This window comes from Ochotona curzoniae, unplaced genomic scaffold (assembly GCF_017591425.1).
Source record: "Ochotona curzoniae isolate NIBS_2020 unplaced genomic scaffold, NIBS_Ocur_1.0 patch260, whole genome shotgun sequence".
Classification (NCBI taxonomy): domain Eukaryota; kingdom Metazoa; phylum Chordata; class Mammalia; order Lagomorpha; family Ochotonidae; genus Ochotona; species Ochotona curzoniae.
This window is the reverse complement of record NW_024466818.1, coordinates 9,896-19,535: the sequence shown is the minus strand read 5'-3', so window position 1 is coordinate 19,535 and position 9,640 is coordinate 9,896. Positions and strand designations below refer to the sequence as shown.

General features: G+C 60.0%; 1 protein-coding gene across 1 annotated transcript; it reads left to right on the top strand.

The window, feature by feature from the left end:
• Nucleotides 1–2,320: 2,320 nt before the first annotated feature.
• Nucleotides 2,321–9,640, top strand: LOC121166908 (very-long-chain 3-oxoacyl-CoA reductase-B-like). The gene is made up of 11 exons (XM_040996244.1): nucleotides 2,321–2,484; nucleotides 2,910–2,956; nucleotides 5,008–5,083; nucleotides 5,190–5,300; nucleotides 5,395–5,465; nucleotides 7,469–7,513; nucleotides 8,163–8,197; nucleotides 8,315–8,396; nucleotides 8,698–8,763; nucleotides 8,980–9,129; nucleotides 9,249–9,640. The coding sequence occupies exons 1-11, from the start codon at nucleotides 2,325–2,327 to the stop codon at nucleotides 9,351–9,353; spliced, it is 948 nt and encodes a 315-aa protein (XP_040852178.1). The 5' UTR covers nucleotides 2,321–2,324; the 3' UTR covers nucleotides 9,354–9,640.

Below are 9,640 nucleotides of genomic sequence, written 5' to 3'. Positions count from 1 at the left end.
TTGAGCTCCCCTGCAGGGACTGCACGCTGGCATAGGAGTTCTGCAAGCTCCTCTCTCAGGCCTCCTCCCAGTGCCGGTGTGTCTTTGACGCAGGCTGACTTAGTCCACCCCTGTCCTGGCTAGACAGTGGCCTTACACAACCGGCCCACACCCCTTCTGGTTCTTACTGTGTGGTAGCTAGCTCAGGGTCACGAGCCTGGAAGCCACCTGCCCAACACCTAGGTGTTCCCTCCTGCCCACCTGTCATGCTCACCTATCGTCACCTGGAACCTGGGGGGTCGGTATTGTACTGCTGTGTACACTGCCCTCACCGCTCCATACAGGCCGTGATAGGAAGGGGCTCACTGTCCACTGGCCATGTGCTCTCATCGCTCTGGCACTCCGACTCTTGCCCTGCAATACCTGCTTGCTCTCTGGCTTCTCACGGACAGACTCTGAGGACAGGTATCCCCTGAGCATGGACCCTGTGTGTCTGTATTCCTTACCCTCTCTGTTCACTGCTTGACGGGACAGTGAAGGTAGCAATGCTAGGGCCAGGTACAGTAGCCTAGCGGCTAAAGCCCTCATCTTGAATGATCCTGGATCGCATATGGGTGCCATTTCTAATCCCAGCAGCTCCACTTCCCATCCAGTTTTCAGGCATAGGAAAGCAGTCAAGGACGGCCCCAAACCTTGGGGCCCGGCACCTGTATGGGAGACCCGGAAGAGGCTCCTGGCTCTGGGTATGGAAGGCTCAGCTCTGGCCATAGCAGCTACCTGGGGAGTGAATCAACTGAGAAAATACCTTCCTGTCTCTCCTCTTCTCTGTATATCTGACTTTCCAGTAAAAAGAGAAATAAAAGATAGCAATGCTAAGAGGCTTTGAATTTCTCATTTGAGAACATGCCCACGTTCCAGGAGAGCTGAGGCTGAGCAGTAATGGCATGTGGCAGAGAAGCCAGGGAAAGGTGGATGTCTGCAGGTTTGTACGTGTGGCCAGTTCTTCACTGTGTGTCACTTAGGTCACTTCTAAGGCTGGGGAGGCTGGGACACAGATCCTCAGCTGAACGGATCGGCCTCAGGGGGTAGACCACTTTTTCTTCCAGGGGTTTTGATTCACACTGGATTGCCGTATGGACTTGTGAACTGCTATTTCTAGTGGGCCCTGGTATCACCAAACCTGGTTAATAAAGCCACCTTAATAAACGCTAGTCTTGTCTGGCATGATGTGGTTTGAATCCTGAAACAACTGTGCAGTGTTACAGCCCAACCAGAGCTGATCCAAGCCCTGGCACATCACTGGCACATCCCTGGCATGCTTCAGCAGGAGCCGAGACCTAGCCCAGGCTGCTCTACAGCCACGCTGGCTCTCACCAGCACCAGTGGAGGCCAGAATCAAGTCCAGTCTGGCTCACTGCAGACCCAGTGCACACCGATGCAGAGAGACTGCAGCCATGACCAGCCCACATCACCGTGCCCATTCCCGCCCTTGTGCTCACCAATGGGAACCACAACCCAGCCTGGGTGTCCCCTTAGCTCCCCAACCAGGCCTGTTCCCAACCACACATCCTGTGCATAACAGTGATTGCCCTGACCTGGCTCGGCATAGCCCTTCCCCGGTCTAACCTCTTGCCATCTGGTGCTGAAACCTGACCTGGCCATGCCTGCCCCAGTCCCCACTCTGGCTGGCAGGTGCTGCGGCCTCACTCAGTATAGTCTGCTTCCTCCTCCAACTCTTACCAACTAAGACATGTGATAACCTTGCCCGGCATGACCCGCACTCCAGCCTGGCTCCTGTACTTGCCAGGGAGCTCAAGTTGGCCTGGCCCTGCCCTGTCTGCCCCTCTCCAGAAACAAGCCACACACCAGCTAGCTGGTGCAGCTGCCACACCTAGCCTGCCCAACACCCAAGCCTGCATCACATGCTCACCAGCGAGAGCTACGGCCTAGCCCACTTCTCACACAGCCCGGGTCGTGCCTGCGACAGGATGGGAAGGTTCAGTGTTTAGCAAAAAGCACGTGATGGGTGACGAGAGGATTTTGGGGACGGACAGTGAGAATGGTTGCATAAGGGCGACCTGCACAAATGTAGGTGGATGGCATGATTTGATATGGCAATGATTTGATACAAAGGTCATCCCTAAACCCAATAAAAAACAAACTCTGTTGCACTTGAACACATAATTTGCATTACTGTAGGGGGTGTAGCTGGGCAGGTGGGTGTGGTCAGCTGGTGCCAACAGAGCCCAGGGTTGGGCTGGAAGCTGCAGGCAAGACCAGTTCGAGATAAAACCCTGCTTCCTGTGGTGGCCCCTGCTCCAGTTGCAGGTCTGGTGCTGGCCGCCATGGAGTCCAGGTGGGATGTGCTGAGCGCGCTGGGGGCCGTCACCTGCGTGTGGCTGCTGCTGCAGGCCGTGTGGGCGGTGGCCCGTGGAGTGTACGTCTACCTGCTGCCCCAGGTTCGCCGTGGTGCCCCGTGGCTTCGCGCACAGGGAGCCTGGGCAGGTGAGAGTGAGGGCACTGCCCCAAGCCCGGGGGTGTGAGGACACAGGAGTGAGGACGGGAGGCAGGTGAGGGACCCTGAATGGGGCATGGACGGGGAGACTCCTGGAAGAAGAGGTGAAGGCTGGGAGATGGCCCCTGTGCAGGAGAGGGAGCAGGGGTGAGGGAGCAGTCAGATGGAGGCTGCTGAGGGCAGGAAGAGGGAAGGAGGGTGTCAGGAAAGCTGGAGGGGCAGGAGGGAGGGTGGAGGGGCAGGAGGGAGGGTGGAGGGGCAGGAGGGAGGGTGGAGGGCAGGAGGGAGGGTGGGGGGCAGGAGGGAGGGTGAAAGGGTAGGAGGGAGGGTGCAGAGTAAGGAGGGTTTAAAGGCCAGGCTTGGGGTGGGAGGAGTGCTGGACTTTGCCCACCTGCTTATCTTCTCTCCCCTCTAGTGGTGACTGGAGCCACCGGAGGCATTGGCAAGGCTTATGCCCACGAGGTGAGCCAGCCGGGTGTCCTCGGTGTGTGTGGCATGGCAGGCTCCTGCAGGCTGTGTCCGAGGTTGCCCCGCTGGATGCGAGCCTGGCTTGATCTGCTCTTCAGAAGGGCCAGGCCTCTGCTGTCTTCCCAGGTGCTCCCCTGGTCTCCCACTATTCCCTCTCACCTATGCTGTGCCCACTGTCTGCCCGGGCAGCTGACATGCCAGGTGAGGTGCCCATGACCCAAGTGGGAGTGCACAGGCCAAGTATCTGCCTCTTAACTCATCTTTCCACAATGCCTAAGTAGCTGAGGCTGAGCCAGGACAAAGCCAGGAGCCAGGAGCTTCATCTCAGGCTCCCACAAGGGGAGCAGAGGCCCCAGCACTTGGGCCATCTTCCGCTGCTTTCCAGGGACAACAGGCAGGAGCTGGGTCAGATGTGGAGCAGCTGGGAATCGAACCAGCGCCCCCAGGGACACCAGCATGACAGGTGGCAGCTGAAGGTGCCCTGCACAACAAGCTCCAAGTAACCATTCTGGAGTACTGCGACCAGCTGCAGTCAGCATGTGGTACATACAACAGAGCGCTTGAGTTGATTGTCCCCCAACTCTCTAACCGTTGACCCACATCTCTCCTGAGTACTCCACCCCATCCTGCAGCCCCAACACCCACCATTCTACTCCCAGACTCCAACCTCTGACTTTATTATGCATTTATTTTTAATTCCCCGCCCTCCTTTACTTCAAAGATGGACAGAGACTGAGACACCTTCCACCTGCTGCTTCGCTCTTTAATGCCAGCAAGTCAGGCCACAGCCAGGAGGCCCGACCTGATGCAGCAGCACTATGGGGTGGCAGGGCCCCAGGACTCGTGCCACCATGTGCTTAGGCTCAGGTGTGTTACCTGAGAGACTCGCAGGCTGAGAGAGAGAGGGTCCTCCAAAGCAGGATGGGAAATGAGATGCAAAGCTTGGTTAATTTCAGTGTCCAGAATGTTAGCAATCCATGCCAACCCAGAGTCTTCAGAGAGCTTGTGGAAGAGGTGTTTCAGGAAAAGACTGGCTAATTCCAGGATCGTGGGCAGTGCCAAGTGGCCCAGGGCCAGCCCATCGGCAAGTGCCAAGCAGAGTGTTTGTGGAATGGATGAGAGAGAGAACCCTGATACCATGACTTGCCACGCTGCCAGCACCTGCTCTCAGCCATGCTGACACACACTCGATTCCAGGACACGTCACCCTCACATGAAGGGCACCTGCTCCACCACCTGCTGCCCTCCTGGATGTGCAGGAACCCAGGAGCTGGACCCAGGAGCCGAGCTGGGCCTTGAGCCCAGGCTCTCTAGTCTGGAACGAGGGCGCGTGGGGCATGCCTTACCCAGCCAGCTCACAACCGCTGTCACCGCACCTCCCAAGCAGCAGAGCCAGGGCCGCTGGTGCTGTGGGAGGGACCAGTGGCCACTGAGTGGAGGGTGATGCACGGGTGAGCAGGGTGTCCCCCCGTCCCTCGTCCCCAGGCTACCCCGATGAGCAGGGACTTGGGGCTGGCACTGAGTGCAGCTAGGCCACCTGCCACCTGTGACACCACATCCCATGTGGAAACGCCCCTGGCAGACCCACCTCCCCCTTCCCCATCCCCATCCCTGCTAATGGCCCTGGGGAGGCAGGGAGCATGGTCTGGGGCACCTGCAGGGAGAGCAGCAGGGACTCTTGGCTCTGGCCCTGCCTGGCCCAGCCCAGGGCTCCTGGCCATGGAGGAGGGAAGCACAAGATACAAGCTGGCTCTCCCTCTTGCCTCTCTCTTCCTCTCTCTCTGCCTCTCATTGCTTTCCCTGCCTGAGAAAGCCTTGCCTGGGATGGCAGGATGGGTCCCCTCTGAGCTCACAGTGTCCAGGAGCCCTGCTGTCCCTGGGCTGCGGCTCAGGGCCATGGGCTGGCTCTCCTGCAGCTGTGCCTCTGGCTGCTGCCTGGCCCTGCACTCCCCTCTGCTGCGGGAGCCTGGATTGTGGTGGCCAGCAGCAGGCAGGAGGAGTAAGTGGGTGACCCTGCACCCCTGCACCCCTGCACCCCTGCACAGCTGGCCAGGAGAGGTCTCAACGTGGTGCTCATCAGTCGGAGCCTGAGCAAGTTGGAGCAGGAGGCCAAGGAGATTGGTGAGAGCCAGGGTCTCCCGGGGCCGGGCAGGGCTGGAGGCCAGCGGGGCCAGTGTGCAGGCTGTGGCCAGCTGAGGGCCTGGCCTGCTCGCTTACCCCTTGCCAGAGCGGCTGCATGGCCGGCAGACTCGAGTCATCCAGGCTGACTTCACCCGGGGCATGGAGATCTATGCGGACATCGAGGCAGGACTGCAGGACCTGGACATAGGAGTGCTGGGTGCGCAGCCAGGCCGGCTCGCCCTCCCCTGCCTGCTCCCCTGCCGGCGGCCACCGGCGCTGTCCGCTGACCCCTCTGTCCTCTCCCCGCCTAGTGAACAACGTGGGCATGGTTTATGCGGGCAGAAAGCTGAAGAGGCTTCTGGAGTGCAAGGACCCTGGACAAGTAAGTGAAGCCTTGCTGGGAGGCCTGCACTGCTCGCCGACTCTGTGCTGCCCTCTGTCGGAACGCGCGCGCCTCGCGGCTGCTGGCAGGTGCCTGCTGTGCTGCTGCCCACTGCCCATGGCAGCCCTTCACCACCTTCCCTGCCCTGTGGTGCCGGCTTTACAGAATGTCCCCGGGGGGGGAGGTCCATGGGCCTGGCGCTTCAGACACCCACGTGCCTTCCCCACGATGGGAGAGCGTGGGTTCTAGCCCAGCTCTGGCTGCTGACCCCCTTTCCCGCTAATGGCAGCCTCAGGGGCAGCAGTATGGCTCAAGGGGTCCTGCCACCTGCGTGGGATTCCTGCACTCAGCGCCCCATCCTGACCACTGCTGGGACTGCAGGCACGCAGCAGTCATAGCATCTCTCTCTTTCTCTCTCTCTTTCTCTCTCTAGCTCATCTCTATTTCTCTCGATTGCTTTTCTGCCTTTTACATGATTACTTTTTAAACCAATTCTGCCCTGGGAAATCCCTCCTTCCATCTAGAGCATGTGGCTGTTCCGTGCTCTTTGGGCTGTGCTTGGTCAGGGCTCACCTGCCGGCCTCTCTGTGTGGACACTCAGTAATCGGCCCCGCACTGTCTTTTCGTGGCTCCTGTGCCAAAAGAATTCACTTGTGCACAGGAGAGTCAGTGCTGGAGCTTCTGGGCTAATGCCTGTGCTCCTCTCTTTGTAAGAAGAAGTCTTTCATTGGGAAGGCAGAGTGACAGAGAAGGAGGCACAGTGGGACAGAGGAGTCTGAGGTGCCAGGCTCTGCCCACATGGCGGCTGGCCACACCACGGCCAAGCTAGGCTGCAGTCTTGAGCCAGGAGCACCCTCAGTTCCCCCACATGGCAGCACGGCCTGAAGCACCTGAGCTGGCATTTGCCACTTCCCAGGGTGTTCCCAGGCAGCTGCATGGGGGTGCATTTCCTGTGTTAACACTGCAAACGATTGTAGTGCATTGCTGTGCAGCGGGGAGCCCCGAGTCCTGCAAGTGTCCAGTGGGACCTCAGGGTCCTGCCAGCATTGATCCCAACAGCTGGTTGCACCTCACGGATGGCTGCCCAGGAGGACGGCCCTCCCGGAACTCCTGCCCAGCACTGCGAGAAACACCTTGGCTCGTAAAGATTGAGTTATTGACGTTTGAAAGGCAGGTTCCAGAAAAGGAGAGACACGGAAGGCGCTGCTAGAGAATCTGGTGCTTGTAAAGGGGAGGATTTGCCATGTGGCCACTGAGCCTGGCACAAGTAAGTTCTTGTTGAAACATGTTTGAGTAGCCAGGCCACCAGCCTAGTGGTTCAATCCTTGCCTGGCATCAGCCGGGCTTCCACAGGGGCACCGGTTTGTGTCCCAGCAGCTCCACTTGGCATCCAGCTCCTTGCTTGTGGCCTGGGCAACAGGGAAGGATGGCCCAAAGCCTTGGGACCCTGCACCTGCGTGGGAGACCCAGAAAAGCTCTGGCTGAGCAATGTACTAATCCTCCGCTTGCCTTCACGGCTTCCCATTAGGGCACCTGCTTGCATCCCGGCTGTTGCACTTCCATTCTGTTGTGGCTGTTTGTGGAAGTGAGCCAGTGGATGCAGGGTCTCTTTCGCTGTTGCTCCTTCCATCTGTAGCTATGCCATACAGGGAGAAAGAAACACACAACATAAAAATGAAAGTGCACGAGAAAGGTGCCTTATGGGGAAATTGTGCATGCATTTTCACAATTATGTTACCCGAGGAAGCTCCTCTTTTAGTTCCATTGTTCCCTGAGTGCTTGTGAGGCTAGCTCATGGGCAAGGAGCCAGGAAGGGGAAGGTTCCAGAAGCAGAGCTGAGGGTGAGCAGGCGCCTGCGCCTTCTGTCCCAGTGGGTGCTCTTTTACGGGACATGGGTGCTGGCTGTTGCAGTAGCTGCTTGAGGCCAGACTGAGCACAGGTGGGAGCCCGGGGGCCTGCGCAGGGAGGGGTGAGCTGCTCTCCTCTCCTCTCTTCTGCTTCAGAGCATGACGGACCTGGTGAACTGCAACATCATGTCAGTGCTCCAGGTAAGGGGGCCGGGCCCGGGCAGCAGGAGGGGCAGCGGGGGCTGGGGAGGAGTGCTGGGGAGGAGGGTTGGGGCGGAGGGCTGGGGAGGAGGGCTGGGGAGGAGGGCTGGGAGGAGGGCTGGGGAGGAGGGTTGGGGAGGAGGGTTTTGGTGGAGGGTTGGGGCGGAGGGCTGCGGGGGCTGGGAGGAGGGCTGGGGAGGAGGGTTGGGGAGGAGGGCTGGGGAGGAGGGCTGGGGAGGAGGGTTGGGGTGGAGGGTTGGGGGGAGGGCTGGGGAGGGGGGCTGGGAGGAGGGCTGGGGAGGAGGGTTGGGGAGGAGGCCTGGGGAGGAGGGCTGGGGAGGAGGGCTGGGGAGGAGGGTTTGGGAGGAGGGCTGGGGAGGAGGGTTGGGGAGGAGGGTTGGGGAGGAGGGTTGGGGAGGAGGGCTGGGGAGGAGGGCTGGGGAGGAGGGTTGGGGAGGAGGGCTGGGGAGGAGGGTTGGGGAGGAGGGCTGGGGAGGAGGGCTGGGGAGGAGGGTTGGGGAGCAGGGCTGGGGAGGAGGGCTGGGGAGGAGGGCTGGGGAGGAGGGTTGGGGAGGAGGACTGGGGAGGAGGGTTGGGAGGAGGGCTGGGGAGGAGGGCTGGGACAAGCCTCTGCCGCCCTTGTCCACAGATGACCCGCATCATCCTGCCCCGCATGGTCACCAGGTAGGAATGAGGACCTTTCCCGGGCTACGTCCCTGCCCCCACGCACAGGTCCCACCTGTGTTTTTGCAGAGTTGGGGTGCCCTCCCCTCTCCCCACTGGCTGCTGCTCCCCACGCAGGCGCAGAGGCGTCATCATCAACCTCTCCTCGGTGGCCAGCTTGCGGAGCATCCCATTCCTTAACATGTATGCTGCGTCCAAGGTGTGCATGTGTGCCCCAGCCTGGGTTTCTTATTTTTATGAGAGAGAAGAGGTGACTGGAGTGCTGGGAAGACATGGATGGGAGCGGGTCCTGCTGGGGGCTGAGAGCAGGTGCACGGAGGAGTGGAGGTGTGGGACACAGGGGCCTCAGGCAGGCAGGGGAGGTGCTGGCCTCGGTAGTCACACAGTGTCCTAGGAGCAGGCAGGGCTAGGGCCAGGGTGGGCTGGCAGGCCATCCCTGCCCCTGCCCCTGCCCTGGGGGAGGCTCTGGCTCCTGGCACCGTCTCTGTCCTCCTCCCCAGGCCTTCGTGCGAAGCTTCTCCAACGCCTTGGCCACAGAGTACCGGCCCTATGGCATCACCGTGCAGGTGCGGACTTGGAGGGGTGAGGGGGCTCTCAAAGGAAGGGGTGCGAGGGGGTGAATGAGAAAGGGGTTCCCAGGGGATTCCCACAGGCTCTGTGTCCTGAGGGAAGCAGGGTGTTGGGAAGGGTCTTGCACTGGAGTGTCTCTGGTGTCTGGGCAGGAAGGTGTACAGCACGGGGAATGAAAACGGGCCCTGGCTTCCCCTCTTCCATTCTCACAGAACGTGAGTCCTGCTTTTGTCTCCACAAACATGGCCAATAACCTCCCACCCGGGCCCCTGGTCATGCGGTCTGAAGACTTTGCCCGGGACGCGCTGGACACCGTGGGCCTGTCGTCTGACGTCTCTGGCTGCCTGAGCCATGCCCTGCAGGTGCCGCAGTGTGGCGGGTGGCAGGGTGTTCTGGCCAGGTGGAAGGGGAGTGGTCCAGAGGAGGGGAGAGGCCGAGGAGGCGCAGCACAAAGAGCTGACCCGGCTCCTGTCCTCTCCAGGTGTGCACGATGCCTTTCCTCATGCCCCAGTGGCTTCTGCACACTCAGTGGGGAAGCCAGCTTCTCATGCAAAGCTTTAACAAGTTGAATGAAGAAAACATGTGAGCAGGTGCCATGAGACTTCGCCGCTCTGGAAAGCTGGGCTGGTGTGGGCCGTGCTCCCAGAGGCCTCTCCCACATGGGCACAGACGAGGCAGCCCACGGCACACAGCCCTCTAGCAGCAAGGTGTGTGCTCACTTCTGCTACGCTTCTCAGGCAAAATCAGTAAATAAATGTAGCTAACCAGACCGGACCTAGTTCCTTTGTGTTGCCTTCTGTGAAGTATGAATTTTCTGCTCTGTGAGTTACATCACAATCTCAATCTCTATGTATTAAATATAGGAACCATACC